The 24,230-nt window shown below is 45.0% G+C and overlaps 9 protein-coding genes across 12 annotated transcripts in view; 5 read left to right on the plus strand and 4 right to left on the minus strand.

The window, feature by feature from the left end:
* Positions 1–1,871, plus strand: part of LOC108567712 (protein TBRG4) — a 2,384-nt gene extending 513 nt beyond the window's left edge. Inside the window, 7 exon segments of the mRNA XM_017928329.1 lie at positions 1–237; positions 292–559; positions 614–747; positions 810–954; positions 1,011–1,256; positions 1,319–1,397; positions 1,463–1,871. The exon segment at positions 1–237 is cut by the window's left edge and continues 4 nt beyond it. Of these exon segments, the coding sequence (XP_017783818.1) occupies positions 1–237; positions 292–559; positions 614–747; positions 810–954; positions 1,011–1,256; positions 1,319–1,397; positions 1,463–1,670 (1,317 nt within the window). The 3' untranslated portion in view covers positions 1,671–1,871.
* Positions 1,806–3,375, minus strand: LOC108567670 (cyclin-K). Its single transcript, XM_017928277.1, has 2 exons — positions 3,170–3,375; positions 1,806–3,103 (listed from the first exon to the last, which is right to left on the minus strand). The coding sequence occupies exons 1-2, from the start codon at positions 3,264–3,266 to the stop codon at positions 2,049–2,051; spliced, it is 1,152 nt and encodes a 383-aa protein (XP_017783766.1). The 5' UTR covers positions 3,267–3,375; the 3' UTR covers positions 1,806–2,048.
* Positions 3,376–4,062: 687 nt separating this feature from the next.
* Positions 4,063–7,058, plus strand: LOC108567637 (ATP-dependent RNA helicase DDX54). The gene is made up of 6 exons (XM_017928234.1): positions 4,063–4,839; positions 4,902–5,070; positions 5,127–5,337; positions 5,405–6,149; positions 6,207–6,345; positions 6,412–7,058. Exons 1-6 carry the CDS (start codon positions 4,130–4,132, stop codon positions 6,811–6,813), a joined length of 2,376 nt encoding a protein of 791 aa, XP_017783723.1. The 5' UTR covers positions 4,063–4,129; the 3' UTR covers positions 6,814–7,058.
* Positions 7,059–7,211: 153 nt separating this feature from the next.
* Positions 7,212–10,271, minus strand: LOC108567647 (heat shock 70 kDa protein cognate 5). Its single transcript, XM_017928245.1, has 5 exons — positions 10,035–10,271; positions 9,756–9,808; positions 9,077–9,655; positions 7,770–9,015; positions 7,212–7,688 (listed from the first exon to the last, which is right to left on the minus strand). Exons 1-5 carry the CDS (start codon positions 10,119–10,121, stop codon positions 7,596–7,598), a joined length of 2,058 nt encoding a protein of 685 aa, XP_017783734.1. The 5' UTR covers positions 10,122–10,271; the 3' UTR covers positions 7,212–7,595.
* A 124-nt stretch (positions 10,272–10,395) lies between these two features.
* LOC108567655 (protein spartin) lies at positions 10,396–13,075 on the plus strand. 2 transcript variants are annotated; one of them, XM_017928266.1, is made up of 7 exons: positions 10,396–10,486; positions 11,030–11,160; positions 11,227–11,638; positions 11,702–11,836; positions 11,903–12,268; positions 12,326–12,578; positions 12,634–13,075. In XM_017928266.1, exons 2-7 carry the CDS (start codon positions 11,032–11,034, stop codon positions 13,055–13,057), a joined length of 1,719 nt encoding a protein of 572 aa, XP_017783755.1. In that variant the 5' UTR covers positions 10,396–10,486; positions 11,030–11,031; the 3' UTR covers positions 13,058–13,075. The 2 variants fall into 2 exon arrangements, with proteins under 2 accessions (XP_017783755.1, XP_017783747.1); XM_017928258.1 differs by lacking the exon at positions 10,396–10,486 and having other exon boundaries at positions 10,527–11,160.
* An 84-nt stretch (positions 13,076–13,159) lies between these two features.
* On the plus strand, positions 13,160–14,527 carry LOC108567703. Its single transcript, XM_017928318.1, has 2 exons — positions 13,160–13,837; positions 13,910–14,527. Exons 1-2 carry the CDS (start codon positions 13,654–13,656, stop codon positions 14,416–14,418), a joined length of 693 nt encoding a protein of 230 aa, XP_017783807.1. The 5' UTR covers positions 13,160–13,653; the 3' UTR covers positions 14,419–14,527.
* A 232-nt stretch (positions 14,528–14,759) lies between these two features.
* LOC108567751 lies at positions 14,760–19,945 on the minus strand. Of its 3 annotated transcripts, none has more exons than XM_017928416.1 (5): positions 19,569–19,945; positions 16,433–16,658; positions 16,133–16,205; positions 15,617–16,044; positions 14,760–15,532 (listed from the first exon to the last, which is right to left on the minus strand). In XM_017928416.1, the coding sequence occupies exons 2-5, from the start codon at positions 16,656–16,658 to the stop codon at positions 15,045–15,047; spliced, it is 1,215 nt and encodes a 404-aa protein (XP_017783905.1). In that variant the 5' UTR covers positions 19,569–19,945; the 3' UTR covers positions 14,760–15,044. The 3 variants fall into 3 exon arrangements, with proteins under 3 accessions (XP_017783905.1, XP_017783888.1, XP_017783897.1); XM_017928399.1 differs by having other exon boundaries at positions 16,133–16,253; XM_017928408.1 differs by having other exon boundaries at positions 14,761–15,532; positions 15,665–16,044; positions 16,133–16,253; positions 19,569–19,940.
* LOC108567623 (KRAB-A domain-containing protein 2-like) lies at positions 16,745–17,971 on the minus strand. The gene has a single exon (XM_017928209.1). It carries the CDS (start codon positions 17,969–17,971, stop codon positions 16,745–16,747), a length of 1,227 nt encoding a protein of 408 aa, XP_017783698.1.
* A 2,373-nt stretch (positions 19,946–22,318) lies between the features above and the next one.
* LOC108567630 lies at positions 22,319–23,214 on the plus strand. The gene is made up of 2 exons (XM_017928222.1): positions 22,319–22,348; positions 22,483–23,214. Exons 1-2 carry the CDS (start codon positions 22,328–22,330, stop codon positions 23,212–23,214), a joined length of 753 nt encoding a protein of 250 aa, XP_017783711.1. The 5' UTR covers positions 22,319–22,327.
* The last annotated feature ends 1,016 nt before the right edge of the window (positions 23,215–24,230 follow it).

The raw sequence follows: 24,230 nt of genomic DNA on the forward strand, positions 1-24,230 counted from the left end.
AACAAGATAAAGTTATCCGATTTCGAGAGTGATCCCAGATTCATTAGACTGTGCAAAGTGCTGACGAAGCCGTCGGGGGTGGCCGCATCGTCGTCGTCGGCGGCGGCGGCGGCTGGTAAAAACGTACGCCTCAATTTGGTGCAACGCAGCGAGGATCTTTCCACTATTATGAACGTTACAGCGGACGACGAAGCTGCTAAATTGGTTGCCAGTATTACGCTACCGCAAATGGTCAAGGTGAATATCAAGGAATGTTTTCATATCTGTTTGTTTAATTATCATTGTGTTTAGGTGATGCAAACTTTGGCTAGCAAGAAACGACGATCCACCACTTTGCTGAGATCGCTCTCGTACAACATCACCTGCTGCAAAGACACGTTGAACCTGAAGCAGTGCAGCGATTTGCTGTTCAGCATGTGCGTACTGAATTTCCCCGATGAGAATCTGCTGACGAGAATCGGCGCTGATATTATCAAAGGTTTGAATGAGGATTTCAGGAAGAGCGCCGTAATCGGTTCAATCGTCACCAGCATAGGACTGTTGAAGTACAAAGAAACAGGTAATAAACGTTTCGCTTCGATCGTAATCGTAATAATAATAATGCATATTTTAGATGGTCTATTGGATTCTCTGTGCAATTGGATGATGACCAATCAAGAGTTGATGAGGCCGCCGGATGGATTCGCACTGTTCCTCACCATGGCCGTCCTCGACTCGAAACCTAGCAACGCCGAAGAATTGTTTGACGTGAGTGACGATCAACCAAACATTCGCAATAATTACTTAATTGATTTTATTTTTTCGTACAGAAATTGATTCCGCAATTGACGACGATCGAAGCGCCGAAACCTTCCGTCTGGTTGGACTTTGTGTGGTCGCTGGTTCTTCTGAAGAAAGCCACGCACGAGCACATCTCTAGCGTCCTATCCGATTCATTCATATCCGAAGTTCAAAGTAATGTAGAAACTGTGATTTTATATCTGCATTTGCTTCAAAATTATTATCTACAGATGAGAAGAGCCTTTCGAAATCCAGCGAGATGAAGCTGCTCAATATCAATGCGGCGGCGAAGACGCTTTCGTCAGAGTACGCGGGACCGTGCATTCCCGACGATTCGGATCTCCTAAAAGTGGAGCCGCCTCGTTCGAAAGATAAGGATGCGCTCGTTAATTCGATGCTCGATTCGCTGAAGAGTCTCGTCCAGTCCGAGAACTACATCAGATCGAACGTGAACACCGGAATGGGTTTTTACATCGGTATTCACAAACAAACATTCGTTATTTAGTCGCGCTCGATTCATCATCGTTTAAATTTGCAGATGCCGAATGTGTGATCGATAAAAAGTGTAATCCAGTTTCCTTCGATAAATACGAGAAGAGTCCCGAAGATTATACCAAGTAAGAAACTGATATTATCTCCTTTTGTTGTTGATCGATTGATTGTTGTTTCTGTTTTGGTAAAGGGTCGCCTTCCTCGCCGACGATTACAACGACATGTGTCGCGGCCGCGTCGAGTTGACGGGCGTGAACGTGCTTGCAGGAAGACTGTTGGAGTCGAAGGGTTATCGCATCATCCACGTGCCGCACAGCGAATACAAAATCAGGGATAAACTGGTGAACCGGGTCCAATGTCTGGAGGCCAAAATCAAAGCGCTGCAGCAACACCACTAGTCGATCAGAACAACAACAACTTGTATTGTATTCTTTTCTATGATCTACGATGATTTTGTCTTTTCGATCCAGACCGTCGATAGCGTGATTAAAAAAAAAAACCTCTTAGCGCATCTTTCAAAGAAACATTTCAAGGAGAGGCGAGAGCTATTTATTATTATTACTGTTTACCTGTTGATAATAAAAGTTAATTTACAACAACATCAACTAATTCCTGCATGCCGCCGAGTTTGTCGTCTAGATCAACATTCTAAACTGAGCTATTTATCATTATCATCTATTTATCATCATCATCATACATGCATGCATAAATATCTCTATATGTATATATATATATATAAAAATAATGAGAGAGAGAGAGAAACAAACATAGTTTGTTTACTTGAAATATGGCGGTCTGTGGGGCGGCGGGAGGTTCGGATTTGGATTCGGGGGGTTTGCGTAGAATCCCGAAGCGGCCGCGTTCGGTGGCGGAATCGGTGGAAATCCCGGGGGATATGTGGGAAAGACCATGGGCGGAGGCGGACCGGACATGTGCGGCGGTCCAGGGGGCGGGGCGATGTGCGTGGGCGCCGGATACGGATAGGGCGGTAACGTGTTGTACGGATAGGGCGGAGCGTCCGGCGGCATCGCGGGTTGTTGTTGCTGCTGCTTCATCGCACACGTGAGCTGTGACGCCACCGTCGTCGACGAATCGACGTCCATCTTTTCCTGCCCGTTGCTCGTCACCAACCCCTTGATGGGAGTGTGCGAACCCTGCGCCGCCCTCGGCGCCAACGGCGGACTTTCCGGCGCCGTCGACGATGACGACTGATACAGATCGAGCACCTGGTGACAGATATCCTCGAGCAGATCCATGGTCACGTCCTCCACGAACATGTCCCACCATCTGAGATGCTTCGAGGTGCGCCCGATCCAATCAACGACCTCGAACTGACTCAACTTACATGCCAAATACATCAGAGCGACGGCGATGATCTCCGGTTCCCATTGCAGAGCCAGCGTCGTGCAAAGACTGTCATTGACGAACGTCCAAGCCATCTGCACCATCTTCTGCAGCTTTGTCTTATCTCCCTTCAAGCACTTTGCATACTTCAGCAGATAATAGTACGGATGCTCCACTTGCAAGTCAAACTTGATGGTCTGCAGCAGGATTCTCTCCAGCGTCATCACCTCCTCCTTGGGGTCTTCCCCGAACGTCTGGAATTTCTGGTCAGAGAGAAGACTCTTTGCAGTCTTGATGATATCTTTGCATTTCTTCGGAGTCTCCTCCACTTTCCCGGCAAGGAACAGACAGCAGCATGCTGTCACGTATCTTGGGAACTGTCTGAAGGAATGAAACATGTAGAAGCGATGGAAGTAGATCATCCCAGTTGCCATTGTGTTGTATCCCAGATCCATTTTCGATCCAGTCTCCTTGATGAATCTGGCACCTGTTTTAGCATTTCGTTTGTTTAGAAAACTAACCTCTCGTAAGAATATCGATCGAAAACGCTCACCTTCCTTCCTGTATCTCATCTCAGTTTCGTAACTGATTCCGTCCAGTTTCGAAGGAGTATTCCGCAACTCCTTCTTGTCGTAATACCAGCAAGGCATGATCTGATGTTTCGCGCACAACAACAACAACAACAACTGTAGTAAACTCTGGAAATTGTTCAGAAACAATTTACATTGACCGCCATATTACAAGTTAAATCAGCTGATGAAACAAATCACTATTGATTGTTTGAATTGAAAAAATAACCTTGGCTTTTGATATATATAGGCACTTTTATTACTGAAATGTTGGTACAACTGCTAGATTGCAACAAAATTCGAAATTGAACACAGCGAGCGAGATGAATCTGGCTGATGAATTGCACAGATTGAACGAAGAATCAAAGGCCAGAAAATTGGAGCACGACGAGTACGTGTATCTTATATCATCTGGCATTGAAACTAAGGGACTTTTGAAGGAAGCGGAAGAGATGAATCGGTGCGATTCTGAGAAAGTCAAAAGTCTGAGAGCTGAAGTTGCCGAGTTGAGTGTAAACTGTTGCATCGCAGAAACGTCATTGAAAGGCTACAAAGATAAAGTACTATCACAGTCAATTGAGATTAACGAGAAGACAAAGACATTGGAGATGCTGCAAATTGAGTACGGAAATGATATGGAAAAGTTCATCATCGCTGCTTCACCCACTTCACCAGTCAATTCAAAACAGTCGCAGTCCGGTTCCGATTCGAAGGACGAAAAGGAGATTGCGTATTTGGAAGGGAAAATCGATGCGTTGCAATTATACATTCGAGCTGCGGAAAGCGGGTTGCAGCAATTGCGAGCCCTTCTCAATTGTTAATTTTTGTCAAGTTTATTAAACTGCTTTCAGCGACAAACTTCACGTTGTTGTTTTCCTCAAACACATGTCAAATCAGATAGCTTAACCTAAAATATAGTGCAACAGCAGCAGCAGTAGCAGAAGATGGTCGATTTACCTGGATTCGCAGATCCAAATTCTGTGGACGAGGTGGACAGGGCGCAGTACGATGAGGTCAAGAAGAAGGCGTCGAAAAAGTCGGGCGGCTTCCAGTCGATGGGACTGGATTTCAACGTGCTGAGAGCGGTCAAGACGAGAGGATACAAAATCCCAACGCCGATCCAGAGGAAGACGATTCCACTCGTCTTGGAGGGTAGAGATGTTGTTGCCATGGCGAGGACGGGCAGCGGTAAGACCGCCTGCTTCCTGTTGCCCATGTTCGAGAAGCTGAAAGTGAGAAGTGCTGTGAACGGTGTGAGAGCAGTCATCCTCTCACCTACAAGAGAGTTGGCGCTGCAGACGCTGAAATTCATCAGGGATTTGGGCAAATTCACTGACCTCAGAGCTGCCGTCATCCTCGGAGGTGATTCCATGGAGCAGCAGTTCTCAGTTATCCACGGCAATCCTGACATCATTGTGGCGACGCCAGGAAGATTCCTTCATGTCTGCGTTGAAATGGACCTGAAATTGTCCAGTGTGCAGTACATTGTCTTCGACGAAGCTGACAGGCTGTTTGAGATGGGTTTCGGGGAGCAGTTGAATGAAATTGTCAAGAGACTGCCTGATACAAGGCAAACTCTGCTGTTCTCAGCCACATTACCCAAAGTCCTTGTCGAGTTCTCCAAGGCAGGTTTGACGGATCCCGTCCTAATTCGGTAATTATACAAACAAACAACATTAATCACATACAATTGGTTTTACTCTCTTTTGCTTACAGTTTGGACGTGGAATCAAAACTACCGGACACTCTGCAATTGTATTACATTAGCGTCAGATCCGAGGAGAAGATGGCTGCACTTTTGGTGCTCCTCATGAATCACATCGAAGCTAATCAGCAGACGGTCGTCTTTGCAGCAACTAAACATCATGTGGCTTACATCAGTGAGGTGAGTGTATCAACATCATTGAATGCATTTGATTATTTACAATTTTGAATTTGAAGATTTTAGATTTCGTCGGCATAAGCAACACCATGATCTTTTCCAATTTGGACGCTTCCGCCAGGAAGATCAATGCAGCCAAATTTACTGCGAAGAAAGTCGACGTACTTGTGGTGACGGACGTCGCGGCGCGCGGTATCGACATCCCCGAATTGGATAACGTTATCAATTACAATTTCCCAGCAAAATCCAAGTTGTTTGTGCACAGAGTTGGTGCGTATACGTTTAATTGGGAATGTAAGTAATTAAAGTTTTTAATCTTGTTTCTTTCTTACAACAGGTCGTTGCGCCAGAGCAGGTCGGTCCGGTACTGCCTACTCTCTGGTCGGTCCCGACGAGTACGCGTACTTGGTGGATCTTCAGCTATTCTTGGGAAGACCATTGGAATTGGTGAGTCCGACGAAACCGAACGGAAATGTCGGACGCATCCCGCAGACCCTTCTGGAAGAGCAACTGACCACCCTGCTGAATCTGCACAAGGATCACAACGATCTGGAGGGAACGAAACAGGTTGCCACGAACGGTTACATGCAGTATCTGAGGAGCAGACCGAACGCGTCCACAGACAGCAACAAGAAGGTGAAGGAGATGTCGTTCGGCACGTGCGGTATTCATCCGATCTTCATGACGACCGTCGACGGAGTCGCGGAAACGAAGAAGGAAAGTCTGCTGGAGCAGATGAAGGCGTACAGGCCGCGCGGCACGATCTTCGAGGTGGCCGACAAGAAGAACACGCAGGAGAGCGCCATCATGAGGCAGAAGAGATCCGAGCACAACAATCTGATCGAAAATTACCACAAGAAGGCGGAGAAGAGGAAAGCCGACGAGGCGGAAGGTGAAATGCTCGTCGTCAATTCGCTGCAGAAGAGCGACAATGCGGAGATCGAGGGCGCCTTCAGCGAGGTCATTTTACCCAAGAAACGCAAGATCGACGATCTGTACAAGAAGAAGAAAGCCAAGAAGCCTATAATCAAGGACGAGAATTACATACCGTACGCACCGAGCGACAGGCACACCGAAGAAGGGTAAGTTGGAAATGTTATTTATAAATTGAGTGAATGTAAATTGTATATTGTTATTAGATTGGTGGTGAATAATTTCCAAAAGGAGGCGAGCAAAGCGCAAATGGATTTGACCGGTGACAGCGATGAAGCGATGAAATTTGCCAGGCAAAAGAAGGTGTGGGACAGGAAAACCAAGAAGATGGTCACAATTGATCCGGTAAATAAATAAATACACTCGACGATAGAGAGCGAGCAGACAATAATTGTAACTATAATTTTACAGCACGCGAATGGACGTAAAATCAAAACTGAACACGGAGCTTGGATTCCGGCCTCGTTCAAAAGTAATCGCTACGCGGATTGGAAGGAGAGGAACAAAATCGAGCAGACGGCAAATTCCGATGACAACGACGATGATGACGATGCTGCAGATGGTGGTGGCAAGAAGGGCAAAAAGGCACCGAAGAAAACCGATTTCTTGAGCGGTCGACCGAATACGCATTGGGCGAGACACAACGAAAAGGTGAAAATCAAGAAGAGAAGATCGGAACTGAAGAGCACCGATCAGATCCTGAAGGAGCGACAGCTGATGGAAAGGAAACGGGCAAAGTCGAAGCCCAAGAAGTATCGAAACAAGGGCGGCGGAAATAACAAGAAAATTAATTTCAAGGGAAAACGGAAATAGATTGGCGAATAGAAGGTGGTATTGATGAGGAGAATTAACAACTAATAATATATGTAAGAATTTCGATTAAAATTGTTTTCTAGGAAATATATTCATAGACATTTAAAAACAACACTTTTTATCTATCTCCTATCAACGTACTTTCTATCTTTCTTCCTTCTTTTATATAACAAAAAAAATATATAATAATAATATAGGTTGTATATCGTAATTACGAGATAAAAATTGTACATAACAAAAAAAAACTAGTCGAGTGTAAGTCGGTGTGTGTGTGGTGTGGAGTTTGCCATTTATTCTATTCGCTCTTGGCGCCGCCGCCCCCACTGCAAAGTTTAATAACAAATTTATAAAATTTGCATCACATAAAAATAATAACAAATAGTTTGCAAATTTCGTTAGGGGGCTAGGCTGTTGGTAGGTGTTGTATTTCCTCTCTATTTCTATTCACTACTAGTACATATATGCATTGTTTCTCATTCACTACTATTTAGTACTACTACTGACTCTTCCGATATATTATATACATTTAGATAAGAGAAGGGGAGGCGCGCTTGGTGGAATGGGCGGGGTTTGCACTGGTAATAATAAATGGTGCCCCGCCTCTCATCCCAATCAGCAACTCCTCCTCCATACGCTCCCTTGCTTGTTCGGCCACAACAGAAAACAACGTAAGAAACTAAATTTATTTAAAAAAAAACAAAAAAAAAATAGCAGTAAATGTAACCAGTCTGTTCGGTAATTTAACCATACCATTATTTTATAGGCTCACGCGCACACTTTTTTTAATTCTTGTCCTCCTTCTTCTCTTTGGGCGGTTCCTCCGTCGTCGTCTGTTCGCCGCTCGCGTTTCCGCTGCTCTCCCTGTCTGCTGCCATCTATTATTTCAATTGGGAACGGAGTGGGAAAAAATACAAATATTAGTTTCATTGATTGTAATTAATCAGATTAGATCTCACCTTCTTGTAGGCCATCTCGAAGAGTTTCAGGGAGGATTGTTGCAGCGTGCTGATGCTCTTGCGAATCTCCTCAGGGTCCATCTCGTCCTTCTTGGCGAGCATCTCACGCACCTTGGCGATCTCTTCCTTCAACTTCTCGCATTCCTCCTTGGGCAATTGATCCTTGTACTCGTCCATCTTGGTCTCGGTGTCGTGGACGATACCCTCCGCCTGGTTGACGGCCTCGACGCGGTCCTTCTTTACCTTATCGGCTTGGGCGTACTGCTCGGCGTTCTTGACCATGTTCTCGATTTCGTCCTTGCTCAGACCACCGGACGATTGGATGACGATCTGTTGTTCCTTGCCGGTTCCCTTGTCCCTGGCGGAGACGTGCACGATGCCGTTGGCGTCGATGTCGAACGTCACCTCGATCTGGGGCACTCCCCTAGGCGCTGGTGGCATACCGACCAATGTGAACTGTCCCAGCAGCTTGTTGTCGGCTGCCATCTCGCGCTCTCCCTGGTGAACCTTGATCTCCACCTGGGTCTGACCGTCGGCGGCGGTCGAGAACACCTGACTCTTCTTGGTCGGGATGGTGGTGTTCCTGCCGATGAGCCTGGTGAAGACTCCACCCAAGGTCTCGATACCGAGCGACAACGGGGTCACGTCCAAAAGGAGGACGTCGGTGACGTCTCCGGCGAGTACGCCACCTTGGACGGCAGCTCCGACGGCGACAGCCTCATCGGGGTTGACGGCGCGACTCGGTTGCTTGCCGAAGACCTCCTGCACGGTCGACTGTACCTTGGGCATGCGGCTCATACCACCGACCAAGAGGACCTCTCCGACCTCGGACTTGGCGACTTCGGCGTCCTTGAGCGCTTTCTGGCAGGGCGAGATGGTGCGTTTGATCAGATCGCCGACGAGACTCTCGAACTTGGCGCGACTCAGTTTCAGGTTCATGTGCTTCGGTCCGGATGCGTCCATCGTCAGGTACGGCAGGTTGACATCGGTTTGCAGGGAGGACGAGAGTTCGATCTTTGCCTTCTCGCTGGCCTCCTTCAAACGCTGCATGGCCATCGGGTCCTTGGTGACGTCCAATCCTTGCTCCTTCTTGAACTCGGAAACCAGATGGTTGACGAGCACGTTGTCAAAGTCTTCGCCTCCCAAGAACGTGTCTCCGTTGGTCGACTTGACCTCGAAGACTCCCTTCTGAATCTCGAGGATGGAAATATCGAAAGTTCCACCGCCCAAATCGTAAACCGCGATACTGAAAAATGACACAAAAACGTTATAGTCGTTATATTTGTGGTCGTCAGTGTTGTTCTTACATTTTATCTTCGGTTTTGTCCATGCCGTAGGCGAGGGCGGCAGCGGTCGGTTCGTTGATCACTCTCAGCACGTTCAGACCGGAGATCTGTCCGGCATCCTTGGTGGCCTGACGTTGGGAATCGTTGAAGTAGGCTGGCACCGTCACGACGGCGTTCTTCACCTTTACGTTGAGATATTGCTCGGCCGTCTCCTTCATCTTGATGAGCACGAACGCTCCGATCTGACTGGGCGAGTACATCTTTCCGTCGGTTGCCTGCACCCAGGCATCTCCGTTGGAAGCGCGCACGATCTTGTACGAGATGTTGTCCATGTCCTTCTTGATCTCGGCATCATCGAAGCGTCTGCCGATCAGACGTTTCGTGGCATAGAAGGTGTTCGAAGAGTTGGTAACCGCTTGACGCTTGGCCGGCATACCGACCAGACGTTCTCCGTCCTTGCTGAACGCCACGATGGACGGGGTCGTCCTGGAGCCCTCAGAGTTCTCGATGACTTTCGCCTGTTTGCCTTCCATGACGGCCACGCAAGAATTCGTCGTTCCCAAATCGATACCGATGACGGCACCCTTGACACCCTCCGACCTGCAAAATTCATCATCTTATTAGAATTCAAAAAGTTCAACAACACCACCCCCTTTTTTTAAAGTAAATTAGGTGGTGGTGAAGACAAGTGACAACTTACTTGAATCTGATTTGTTCATATTTAGCGTTGGCGGCGTACACAGAAGAGTTGGCCTGGAACGAGAAACAAAAGTTAACACTAATTGAAAAGTGTGATGCAACTCGCGACGCAAAATGGTCGGACATCGGGCCATCGGGCATAACCTAACATTTGTCGCCGCGTTTCCAATCGGAATTCCAATTGGAAACTTCTCGATTGATGGAGAGATGAGAGGAAAATGATTTAACGTTACGTAACAGCAACATGATCAATGTGGGGAAAATGAACGACGACACTCACGTTTTTCATCAATTGCGAAAAGTTTCTGTTTCCCACTTTGGAGCAGTCCAATGCCTTGCGGCTGAGTACACGTGCGGCGGACAACATCTTCCTATTTGCTTCCTACTTCTTGTATATTGTGTATAATATCTATAAACCCGATTTATTTCCTTTTCGACACTGCAACGAAAACAACGTTTCTCTCTGCTCTGCTCTGATCGCTTCTGATTTCGGCGCGGCTCCTTCCTTCACGTGCTGCCAATGGAATGAATAGAAATGTAAACGGCGCCGACGATCTTGGCCTAACGTTCGACAGAGACGGAAACTGATTCTAGAATATTCCCCGATCAGTGGATTTCCAAATGCCAACCTACACGACGTTAACCATCCGATCAAAGGCGATTACGACAACGATTATCTCTGGAAAGAGGTCGAGAGGACGAATCCCATTGAATCCCATTCAAGATCGTGCGGTAAGTTGGAATCCTGCAATAATGTTGCAGGATTATCGTAAAATTACGACCAGGGGAATCTCCGTTACCAACGGATTTGAATGTCGAGCACATTTCAAGTTCATTTCCTATAGAATCATTGCCTAAAATTAAACATCCCCAATCACGTTGATAATACGGACACGCACGGACTTTCAAGTAATGTGATTACATAAAGATGTTAGGTATTGCGTAAGAAATTATCTCAAATTACGCAACATCATCGTATCTTTGCGTCACGTTGGCATCGCGCGAAATTTGAAAGTAACAACTATAAAAAGAAAAACAAAAACAAAAACACCGGCGCAGCGCAATTAAAATTTGTTCATTGTTCCACTTTATTAAATTGATTGTTTTTCTCTCGGTCTCTTTGTTTTTAATTAATTACAAAATCCTCGGTGCAAAGGTCGAAGCTGTTTATTAACTTTTATTCCCCCCAAGTGATTGCGTGCGTGCTTGCGTGTATTGATTCTTTTTTCTATCTTTCCTTGTCGCCGATGCTTTGTTTATTGCTGAACGCTATAGACATGGGCAACGGGGCTTCAGCAAATTCCATCTGGGCGCACGAATTCAGACAGCTGAAGAGCATCCACGATGAGGCCTTCCTTGTCATCCAGGAGGCAATCAGTCTGGAGGAGAACGAGAGCCCCAACAGAGTAAGTGCATCTACTGTCTGTTGTCATGGTTGTTGTTGTTGTGATTAATTGTTTTTTGTACGTTAGGCTGTGGAAAAGTACAAGGAGGGCATAGAGAAGATAGACAGTGCCCTGAGTGTTGTGATAACTTGTCCGGAGAGTCCAGATGATAAATGGGTTGCAGCATGCCAGATGGTGCAGAAGATGAAGCAGACCCGCGGCGAGCTTCTGGCGAGGATCAATTCAATAACGTCCTCGCCCGGATACAGGCACGAGGAGCCTCCACCCACCTACGATGATGCCACCTCGTCTACGAACAGTTCCGTTTTCACGTACACGCAGCTCGCCGAAGCTCTGGACAATATGCAGGAGGTGAATCCGCAGGGACCGGCAGAGATTCTCTTCACCCATGACAATGTACTATTATATTTCATCTCGGCGGACGGTATCGTCATTTCCACGTCGGAGCCGCAGACCTTGAATATCGCTTTAGTCTATGGTAAATTCAAAGCTATTATTTCTCTATATATATTGCTGAGATTTTTTTTTTAATTTTGTGCAGGTGATGAGGAAACGCCACCAAAAGCCTTTCTGCAAATCGGCAATTGGACTTATCCATTGGTGCCGGGCGTCTCACCTTGCTACAGGACAGAGTACAGGGCATTCATATTTCCCGATGTGCACTCGGATATCGAAGGTGAGAGAGGGTTTGGTTTTTGCACAGTGAACGTGAATCGATGTTATGAGTAAAGTTGGATTTTAGGGTCGACGGTTGCTTTCATCTTGCCGGAGGAAGCGGATCAAATTGTACTCGAATTGTTGGAGAGTCTTCTTCATGGGGTCGTCAAGCAGATTGGGCAGCGAGATGATCAGCTGGTGTTGAGTCGAGCTCGCAGGGAGCAGAGATCCGCTACCGCAGACACCATCCTCACCGGGGCCAATTACATTTCGAAGGGTCTCGTCTGGGGCGCTCAGAAGACAGGAGATTTGCTCAACTACGGAACACCGAAACTTCTAAACAGCATGAGACCTGCGCCAAGTACGGCGACGATTCCAGAGAACGTCTCCAAGGGGCTTCATATTGCAGAGAAGACGACCAGTAAAGCCGTCGAGGCGACAGGATTCGTTGGTAATGCACTAGGTCGCTCTGTAACGATGGTATTAAATTGTTGTTGTCGTTTTGCAGCGGAAAAGCTGGGCGTTGCCACCTCAAAACTGGGTCACTTCCTTGCGCCTCACATTCAGCGTCAAGGCACCAAACTGCTGAGCAAAGGGTTCAACATGAGCGAGGCCGAAGCATCGTCAAAGGTCAACGGCGTCCTCACGGTGGCGGCCGGCGCCGTCGAGGGTTTCGGCACGATCTACACGGGTCTTGAGACGTCCGCCTCAATACTCGGATCGAATCTCAAAGAAAACAGTGTGAGGATCGTCAAACATAAGTGAGTGAAAGTACGACAACATCATTTGTCAATAACAACAACATGAACGTTGCAGATATGGACATTCCGCCGGGGAGGTGACTGGCACTACACTCAACACCGTCGGCAACGTGTGGAACATCAGGAACAACGCTCGTTTCTTCACTCCCAAAGGGTTTGCCAAGTCGACTGCCAAGCAGACGGGACGTGCTCTGGTGCAGCAGGACTACGCCGGACCGTCGACGAGCAGCGGATATCCTCCAAACGTAAGAAACTCAAATTCCTCGTTGATTTCGGATGACGATGAGGTCGTCACCGCAGCAGCCGCCGGTTTAGTTAATTTCGAAAATATCATCCGATCGCAAAATGATGGCCGTCCACCAATCCACCCGCAGCTCTACCCTTCACTACCAACAGCCACAACAACAGCAGCAGCAACGACGATGACGACGTCCACCGATGGCAGCAAACAATCTGATGAAAAGGTCGAACTGCGATAAAGTTTACCTGTTACTGTATTTTATTTTTTTATACATATACTATATACATTATTTTTTTGATAGAGAGAGGGTGGGTGGGTGAAAGAGACGTGGAAATCCCATTAATTGCATAATACATATACACACAACTGTTTATTTATACACGAGTTCAAATTTATTCCTTTCCTGCCAACTGGTTGCCTATGTTAACTGCATGACCCCCATCTAGCGGAACGCGCAATGTACTTTCAAATTTGCAATTAACCGCTATATTCGTAATCTAATTAAATTTTATCAATCTGCTGATCATAATAGGCGTTGCAAAGATGCTGCGTTCAATTGGACGTTTATGATGGATGGATGATGAATGTAAAGAGGTAGTAGGTAGTTTCCTTTTCAGTTACATCTTTAGTTCAAGTGTAAACTAATAGAGGATGTTTATGTTGTGTTGAAATAGTTCGCGCCAAGAAGTATCCGTTACAGATTGAAAAACAATCTTTGTTTATCTTGCAGAATGTGTTGCAGAAGTATTCAATGGTCGTCGATGGTGGTCAGTCATGGTCATAGTTATTTAGAAGATAGGAAGTGAATAGGAGATAATCAACATCATCATCATAATGAATCCAATTAATTTTGTGTACAGTCAGAACTACATGGAGGAAAGGGAGAAGCAATGGGATTTCCTTTTCAATAAATTATCAGAAGTTCAGGACCATGATGCAGCATCGTTCAGTTTGAACTCTGTTGAATTCACATCAACATCAAGCGATGAAACGTCCGATTCTCTATTCGTCTTCAGTGGTAAAAAAACTATAGTTCATTCCCACATTTTATTCGCTTACTTACTGATGTCTGTGTCTTTTTTTTGTGCAGGTGATGAAGACCCAAAATGCTTCTACTATAAAATCAATGATGATCCTGCAACAGCCAAACCGCTTCAGTTCAACCATACACTGCAGGACTGTTACAAAATTAATCACTGCTACTTGATGAAAGAATTCGTTGACATGATGCTGAGCATCAGCAGAAATGATAACGCCAGGATTCAAATCATGCTGGACTCTTACGTAAAGAAGGCTCATGTGCAGCCCGCCATAGATCAATTGGAGTACTACTGCAGCAAGCTCTACTTCATTCTGTTCTACGACATCTGGCTGAAGAAGACACACAATAATGAAACAGTTCAGCGAAACCATGGGAAATTTACCTCCAAATTGCTGGGCGAGCTCAAAGATGAAGTGCACAACCAAAAACATTTCATCGATTATTTCAAGCATGTGCATTTTGCGTTTACCATAACCGAGCGGATTGTCCAGAAATCAAAGAAGATGCACAAAAAGAAGGGAAAAAAGAACAGAAGAAGTAAATGTAATCAACAATGAATACTCTTAAAACTGCTTGCTAACAGCAGACTGGAATAGAATTTCTTTTCGTTTTTTTATCACTACAGTTTTTTTTATCGAATGTGTTTACAACATATTATTTATATTTTTTGAGGATTGTTGTTATTTTTATTTTGTGAATTGTTTATTATTTTATTTTTAATATATTTATGTTTATTTATACTTGTATATTTTTTGCCAAGTGCAAATTGAGATTGTTTGGAAAATGTGAAAAGGATAAAACAATTGTTTGATTGATTGATGAAATTGGTGGCGTACAAAAAGGAAAAAGTTTATTATATTTCACCAAGGAAAACATATAATAAATATATATATATATATATGTATAAAAAAAAGATGTTTTCGTTGAGTACGTAGCGCAATACAATTAAGTTATACTTTAAATGTGCATTGCAGGGTTGAGGGTTAATGAATATTGCAAATCAATAAATACTTAAAATAAGGTAGCAGTAACGTAATTGCAAATTGCAAATGTGGAGGAGAGAAAAGGGTGTGACTGTGTTCTGGATTGATCATTTCTTCTACTTCTTGTATACATATACTAATATGCTAGTCTAACTATTTTTTGCTGCAGCTAATTACGTTATTGTTGTCTCGGATTGAATTTAGCACGCGTATTTGGGTAGGGTGTCACCGCCGTTCCTGTAACCAATGAGCGTGCTGTTGCTGTGATGGTGATGATGTTGTTGTTGGTGACTGTTGTGATGGTTATGGTGGTTGTGATGGTTCGGATGATGATGGGCGGCTGCTGCTGCTGCGGCGGCGGCGGCGTTCGACGACTTGTTGAGGGTGCCTTGGTGCGGATACAGATTGAGTGGCGGCAGATTGGGGTGCTCGATGCGGGTCGGGGAGGAGACGCGCGGTCTATAAGTGGTTGCGATGGGAACGGCCCCAGCCGCCGCCCGCCTCATCGATCCGCCGCCCCCGAAGGTCGCAGCGCACCTCATGTCCGTATTACCTAACATCGAATACTGCTGGTGATGATGAGGAAGATGCTGCTGCTGCTGCTGTTGCAGTTGATGTCCACCTCCATCGACCATGTCGTTCATCTGGTAGCTCTCGATGAGGGGCGTCGGATCCTCGTACTCGTAATCTACGAAGCCAGAATTATCGAAACTCGCCTGTCCGTCTAACAACAACAGCGTCCTGCTGCTGCTGCTGCCACGGCCTACACTACCATCTTCTCTACGTCCAGCGGCAGCAGCCGTAGCGGTCAGCCTCAAACCTTTTTGGTAGGTGCTGTACGCGTAAACCGGTTGGATTTGCAGATTGTCGATGGTCTCGTAGTGGTCATCCGTCTCGACGTAGTCACCGGTTCCCATCAGATGGTCGGCAGGATAGTTCTCCGAGATGAAGTGTTGGGTGCCGCGTGGAGTCAACGCAGCCCACACCATCCTGTTGTCGGGATGGACGCTCGCAGATCCATGGTACAGTACAGAGTCTACGGGATGGATAAGCTTGTTGTTTCCTCCACCTCCGCCGTTGAGGTTCGTCACCGATGAGCACTCTCGATCTCGTTCCGCGTGCTGCTGATGATGATTCTTCATTTGACGTTCGTTGCGGCTTCCGTGCATAGAACATTCGTTGTTCCCGAACATATTCATCCTGTTTGATAATATATTTAATAAGTATTTGTTGCTTCTTCTTCTCCTCCTTTTTCCTCTCATTTATGTATTATATTTATACTACTCACTCTCTACACTTCAGCAGGAACATGGCCAGCAGGGCTCCGAGCAGAAGGACGCCAATGGAGGAAGCTACAAGAACTAGAAGCCAAGTATCATCAATATTCGAAACAGACCAAGATTCCACGTCTATCGGTTGGGTGGGTGTCGGTATCGTCGATGTCATCGTCGTCGTCGGCACAGATCACCAGACAGACGCGCAAAGACCAGACGGAAAAACAGACAGAAAGAACAAGTTTGGTGAGATAGAGAGCAAAGGGATATGGACGAGTGTTATGGGAGCGAGGTTGTTTGGAGTGGACTCTAACCTTTTCTCGGCAGTTCGATGAAATCTCCTCCAGCTCCGCCGACGCCGACCATGTCTCCGACGGTTTCGCGCCAGGCCTCGCAGAGCTGCGGCGAGACGCACGTCGTATTGCTGACCAGAAGATCGGGCAGAGAGTTCTGCAGGAAGGCAGGAACCGGCGGCGGCGGCAGAAACAAGATGCTATCCGGCGGCGGACCAATCTCCCAGCAATCTCCCAAACAACCCATCTGCAAAAATTATAAAAATATTACAAGTGAATTGAACGTTTCAACAACAATTATGGAAAACACGATAAAATATACTTGGCACACCATCATTTCTTCCTGATCTTTGCAGGTTTCCTGTTGCAGTTGCAGCACGGGATGATTTCGCTAGACTGAATCGAACAAAAGTGCGGAAGGTCCGGTTCGACGACGATCTCCTCGTGCTCCATACTACGGGTAGCATCGACGATGCTGGAATCCTCCTGGTAAAGTCTCTTCGGTTTCCTGCGGATGAGCGCCTCGTACGGACTTTGCCTGCATTCAGGAGAGATGTTGCGTCGCAATTGGCAGAAACGCAATCCTTCGCTCCACTTGGTCGAATTCGTTTCCCTCATCCACGACACGACCGAATCTTTGATGTCATCGCCGTTGCCGTTGCGATTGTAACCACCGTGGCTCACGCAACTCAAGCTGCTCCACATCATCTTCAGCTCCTCTATAACGTCCGATGCGAGCTGTCCTCCGTCTTCTGCGGATTGCAGCAAGCCGGGCGCGCCCAAAATGCAAAATATATCCAGCAAGTTGTAGGCCACTTCGACTGCAACTATCGTTTTCAGCGGACGCAGCAGGCAGAACTTGGTGCTGCAGTCTTCGTAATGAAGGATGTACTTGTTGTCGCCGTCCGCAGACTCGCTCATATCGACGATGTCCACAGTCGCTCGATACAGCCTCTCCTTGACCTTAACACTTTTCATCATCGACGATGACGAACATCGTCTCTTAACCACTTGTCGTTGTTGCTGCAGCTGCTGTCGACGACGACGTTCGTTGCCTGTGCTGATGAGCGCTGCCGCCGCCGAAGTGCGTTTCTTCTTGCACTCTGCGCACAGATCCAGATAGATCTTGATCACTTCCCTGGTGACGTTCGCGTATCTGCTTTTCAGGTACTGCTCCAGTTTGTGTTTGCCGCCGTGACCGGTGCCGAGATGGGCCTCGTGGATGATGTCGAAGATCTGCCCGTTGTGTATGTAGAACTTGTAGTCTTGATCCTCCTCCGCAACAGGACTGATCAAACGCTTCTCCCCCTCAGCACCGTCCGCCACTACGTCGAACCGCTTGAATCGTCTGTAATCCTTCCACGACTTCTTCGTCTTCGTCTTGGCCTCCTCCACCTCCTTCAGCAGTTTACCGTAGCTCTGCTCGTTCTCGATGAGCAGCGAATTCACAGAGATCCGAATGAGTTTCAGTCGATCGTGGAACGCGACTCGAAGTTCTTCTTCGTCATCAACTTCTTCGTTCTGTTCGTTTTGTGGTAGCCGTTTTAACGTTTGCTCCATATTCAGATGGACTCTGTTCAGTACAACGGACAACGGCAACGAGAACACAGCCGCCCTCCGACTTTGCCCAGAGGTTGCGGAGGAGGCGCTGCCCGCATTGCCCAATGTGCGCAAGAGCCCACCAAACGCCCTTCTCGTTCACACCAACACATGTCCTACTCCTCCTCGTCCTCCTCATCTTCCGTCTATCGATTTTGCCAAATTCATACATACACACACACACGTACATGAAACGGATACACTTAATGCAATAATACAAATATAATTATAATAATTATAAACTGATTGGCGGCGATTGGTGAATGTCAAGAACGCAATGATTACATGTGCAAATATTTACGCTTATTAGCGCGTTAACTTTTAAATTACACATTTAAATGTTCAATCACAATCTTCGTCGTCGTCATCATCTTTTCCATATACATCTGTAGACTAGAGTCAATTTATTCAAAAAAAAAAACACGATGAGCAACAAAGTAACAACTTGTACGAGTTGTTGGCAATTCGATACGTTTCATATTTCACATAACTAGTAACAATAGAATTGAATGGATGGAGGTGATCGCGCGAATTGCAGACGAATTAAATTCGCACTCTCTCTCCGAGGAGAAAAAGAAATGCAGGAAACGACGAAGCGCAAGTAGTTTATGACCTAGATTGCAAGTTTTTAACCGCTTTCCTTTCTCTCTCTCTCTCTCACTCTTCAAATAATACCTCCCTATTATTAACTATTTTGTGTGAAATTAATTATAGTTAGCAGGACAACTATAATTAATTTCTGGGAGGTCTTGCTTCCTTGTTGTTGTTTTGTTTTCGAAATTGGAAACAATTGTTGCACTTCCTGCTAGAGCGGTACAATGATGTAATCGTACATACAAATATAGCAACAAAAGTAATGATGATGGTAATAGAGTACAGTTGCAAAAATTGTAATGGCAAAAGCAAAGCGGAATTTTTTAGCTCAGTGTCGAGGTGAACGGCGGTGAGAGTGCTTCATTTACAAAAGTTTCACCTGCGTGTGCTTTGTTACTACAATTGTATGTGTGAGGTGACTACTCATCATATAGACGTACAGGATAATAGGATTACATTTCACGTACATCCTCTCTACTAAACACCATCATCATCATCATCAACGTCGTCGTCGAAGTGTAAGTGTCATGGGTCAAATATCGAACGATGCGGTCGGCGGTTCGCTACCATCTCAATCGAACGACTCTAAGCGCGCTCATTTATATATATATATACAAGTGCACACATCCATATAGCACACATCACCATCATCATCGTCATAATCATTACAATCACCAATGAAATACATCATCAGGTGGGCCGTGACATTAGGGACAATTGAATTGCAGGAAACCGCGACTGAGAGAAGGAGAAAAAGAAAAAAAAAGAAGCCAACCTTGAACGCTCACTTCTAATTCTCGAGGAACGCGAAATTCGCTAAAGAGTTGAACGACACTTTAACGATTATAACATCTGTGTACGTGCATTCATTAATATATATATGCGTGTATATGAACTGTCCTGTTCAGATAATTGATAACATGTACTTGATAGATAATCTTATCTTATCTTGGACGAAGCTTACCTTGCAGAAATGGATGCACTTGCTATTCCTTATGCACTGCACACGATGATGTTGACTATTGGCGATGATTCTCTTTCATGCCCCTTTTTGTTTTATTCTTCCTTCGTAGTCGTCGTCGTCATCCGTTCCTCCCTTCGCGTGTTTTGGCGGCGTCTACACACATACACACGAGGGGGTGGCCGCGACGCGAATCGAGCGGCGTCGCGACGCCAACTGCGCACCGATCGATCGTGCGACGCTTGCGTCTCGCAGAAAACGTCGCGTTCTATCGATTGCGTTCAAAGCGCACCCCATATCCATCCAACCATCCATCTCCTCCTCTTCTTCCAGAATCCCAGATGGACGAATTAATGAGACACCTGGTGAAAAGCTCCTCCACTTGCGCACTTCACCCCTAAAAAAGATAAACAAATGATCAATTTCTTTCGCTGCAATTATTTTGTTTTCTTTTCATCCATCACAGTCAGCTCGAATTCGTTTCGCAACATCAAGCACGCGCGCTCGCAAGAAACAACAATCCATCAATTACTAATTGCATAATATTCTCAATTAGCTAATTGAGAATTTGCTTCGTCGTTATATTACTCGTTACCAAGGATATGCTATGGTTGCTACGAATCTAATGACAGTTATTATTAATATAAAATAAAAGAGGACGAACTAATGACAACTCTCTAGGGTTGTTAGATAGTTGTCATGGTTATTGTTGATATTCAAATTACAGCTATGTGCAATTAAAGCCTAGCAACGAATTAATGTGAAAGTACTCTTCTCCATTTGCGTGTTTCTCTCCTAACTGTAACAATTATATTGTTGTCACGTGTTGCCAGTATGTGTATGTGTTTCGGTTCGCTCGTTAGAGAAACGTACGTTTTAACAGCAATTTGTATGCAAATTCAATCATTATCGAAGCACCGCACTTATCGCATAACATTTTACTGAGTAAAAGCAACACGATAAGTCTTAAAATGTGCGCCGTTTGTTTGAAAAATGACCAAACGAACACAAAAATAAATAAATTAATTAATTAATCGATTACAAAGAGTTGTTGGAATGAGAGCGATAGAAGATTCGTCCTCGAAACGAAAGAGAAGATTTCGAAATAACTAACACACTAACTACATTTTAGATGCTGATGGTGCGAGTTGCCTTGTCTCGTCGTAGGCGGCGGCTGCGTCCAACCTAGACCTTTTAACCTTTAAAGTTGAAGGTCCATCACCTAATTATGAAACTATTATAAACAACAACAGCAAAAAAAAAACGGTGTATTCGATTCCCGTAACATGACTCTTTCTTCACTTGGAATGCGTATCAAATATCCGGTTCGAACATGTACTGACCTACTTGTGAAACAAGAACAAAAACGACATCTTCATCCACATTAATTTCAAATTGTCTTTGTTTTCCAGCTAACTCTATTTATATTTTTCTTATTTTCAGATAGACGAAAGTCGTTACTTGCAAATTTCTCAGGTGAGTTTTCCCAAACTGAATTTCTTTCTGCAACTGAAAGTAATTTAATTACAAATAGATTTGGGTAAATTGGGGTAAAGTGCGGTGGAACGCAATTAAATCGCGTTTGCCGGAAGCGCGGGTTTGCGCGATTAATTACTTTTCTTTCGGAACAACTATTTACGAAAGAGAGGCGTCGCGACGCTCGGGAATAGCGAGCGAGCGCGCGCGCACTTCTGCACCTTCGCCGCGAGGGGTCGGGGTTCTGTTCTTGCCAACGACGCCGTATCCTGAAAACAAATAAATTTCAGTTAGTTTCACGGGCGTCGCGACTAACGCAAGTGAACGACGACGACGTCGCGACGCTCAGAGCGAGAGAGTTCGGTGCGAGAAAGGCCATGCAACTGGAGGACCAGTGCCGACACTTGTTGCGCTTCTGAAGAGAGACAGACAGAGATAGAGAGAAGGTACGTCTGTATATGATTTTGAAGAAATGGGACCAACCGAGATATTAATTAATCGAAAGTTATTTAATTATGAGAATGCTCATGGCGCAATTTAGTTGGAAACTAGTCTCCGGCTACAGATCTCAATTTAATATTCTGCGCGTCCGAACTTTACGGCCAAAGCGGATTTAATTATTAGCGATCTTCAAAGTTTGCTTATTCAGAAAGATGGTCTTAGTTGTTATTAATTAAACGATAATTTGAAATGCAAATACAACTGGATAAGTTGCACTTAACATATAGCAAATTTAGTGTGAACTAGAGTAAACTTAATCATCTATTATATTGTTGTCGCACTTTGTATTCTTAAGTGAACTACATATAAGTGGCAAACGCCCTCGAGTGTCGTACGTTGGTTATTTAAATCGATTGTTTTCGTATCGATTTCAGGTGTTAGTTAACAACACAAAAAGAAAGAGCAACAAGCGCGCGTGTTGCGTGAAAGAGATTACGTAAAAAGAAGCAAATAATAACGTGTTTCGTCTTCTTTGATTTATAAGAAATTAATAAACATCATCAAAAACTTAATTTCTTTTGTGTGTGTGTTTTTTTTTGAACGGGAGGCGAAGGGGACTTTGATTATTCGTTGGAATGCAATTCATCCTTGCACACATTCCTGGTAACAGAAGAAGAAGCGATTCACGTTCACGCAATGGTGGGAGGAGGTTTTGTTTTTTTTTCGGATGTTTTTGGACATCTTTTGCCTTCTTCATCACCATCACATGAACGAGTATATATATAGGGTGGGGTTGTGAGTTCGGAAGTAATCAAGCGAAAGCGTTTAGATAACGAACACAAAAGATGTGCAGCAAATTGCTAGTGGTAAGTAGCATATTTTTAGTTGGAGGTAAAGTGTTTATTTTATTTTCATTCAAATACGACACTTCGCCTCCAACAAGAATATAATGAGAGTTTAGACTATGAAGCGAGGATGAGTTATGAATGGGGGAAAGTAGTTTGCAGCGTGCGTGTCGCTGGTCGCAGCAAGACCGGACATCGGATTGAAGATCAGGGAGGGCGGCATTCCTGCAGGAAGTTACCTACCTCAACAGGGCGCTCCGTCGTACGCTCCAAGTCAACAAGTCAACTTTGCCTCCACCAGTTACGGAGTTCCATCCGGTTTCCCGCATTACACTGGATTCGTTCCTCCGCAACATTACCGCAAGCAAAGCGCTTACTTCTTCGACGCTCCCGAGGATCTGGGTCAAACACATGTGAGGGTTCACGTGCAACCGTCCGCAGCCGCAGGCGACAAAACCATCTACATCAGAGCTCCAGCCTACAACTCAAGGATCATCCCACACTTCAACATCGCTCAACAGCAGCAGCCTGCTGGCAAGACAAAGGTTTACGTCTTGGTGAAGAAACCGGAAGAGCAGCAGGATATTGTTGTTCCTGCTGGAGTGCAAGCACCGGCCGCCGAACCAGAGGTCGTCTTCGTCAAGTACAGGAATCAGAAGGAGGCAGAAGAGAAGTTGAAGAGTATCCAGGACGGTTCGATCGGCGGTGACAGCGCCAAAGTCGTCGGTAATCACCAGGACTTGGTGCACTCGATCGAAGATCCGAAGATCGACGTGAGATTCGGCTCTCCTGCGTACGACAACAATGTGGCCGTCAGCGCACCGAATCGCGTCCAAGAGAAACCGACCGCCAATTATGGACCAGCAGGAATCAGCGGTCCTTACTAGAAAACAACAGAAAAAACATTTTTGTACATTTTTTTTACACCAGTATTACATACACACATAAAAAACATAATAAATAGATTTTAAATATGGAAAGAGTAAATTTCTTATGGAGATTTTATGCAAATCCGAAGACAATCCAAGGCAAATGACTTTAAAAACGCGGTGCCTCTGGAATTGCCTCATTCCCATTCACTCAGAGACGAAACGACCAAGAAGATGTTTAGTGGGAATTGATGCAAGAAATAGAAAAAAAAAATAATTGGAATGTATACTAATAATATTTCGTATATATACAACGAAGGAGGGAATTTAAACCCGGATTCTCATTATTTCCCACCAATGGAATCATCGATTTGCGCTTCACGCAGTTTTCACGTCAATGTCATCAACTACTAACTACTTTTACCTACAATTAAAGATCTTTGTTTTTTTTTTGTTGTCGTTGCTTCTTGCAATTAATTATTCAAATTTACAAAAGTCGTAGTTGATTGAAGAAAATACAGGCAACAAAAAAGAGACCCTAACGAGTATCTCTCACTCTCTCTTCACTTGTTTTTCATCGATGAATTTGATTGATTGGTCAGTGTTGCTCCCTGGCTATAATACGTATACATACATGTATTGGAAATTATTCTCAATTATTCGCTCGAAATTATCCTTTATGGTTAAACACATTGAATACACGGCTAATTGGATTATTCGACATTATCATTAGCTTGCAATTACGCTAATGATCATTTCAATTACTCGTTGTATCAACTTTTGCTTGCTACATAATTCATCGTTGTCTTTTTCTCTTGCCTTAAGAGTTCATTACTTTTTTTTTAACAATTTCGGGTTTTCCTCGGGCTGTATTTTATTGGCTTAGGTCGTGGTCGAGGTCGGGGTCGTAGCATCAGCAGCATCCTCTCTTTCTCTCTACCGCTTTTTCTCAATGTCAACTCTCATTTATAGTAGTCATCTCAAGTATTTTTCTTTTCTATTTCTGGTGATTTACGACGCACTAAATCTCCGAA

Source organism: Nicrophorus vespilloides, unplaced genomic scaffold, assembly GCF_001412225.1.
Source record: "Nicrophorus vespilloides isolate i.1.1-1 unplaced genomic scaffold, Nicve_v1.0, whole genome shotgun sequence".
Taxonomy (NCBI): domain Eukaryota; kingdom Metazoa; phylum Arthropoda; class Insecta; order Coleoptera; family Silphidae; genus Nicrophorus; species Nicrophorus vespilloides.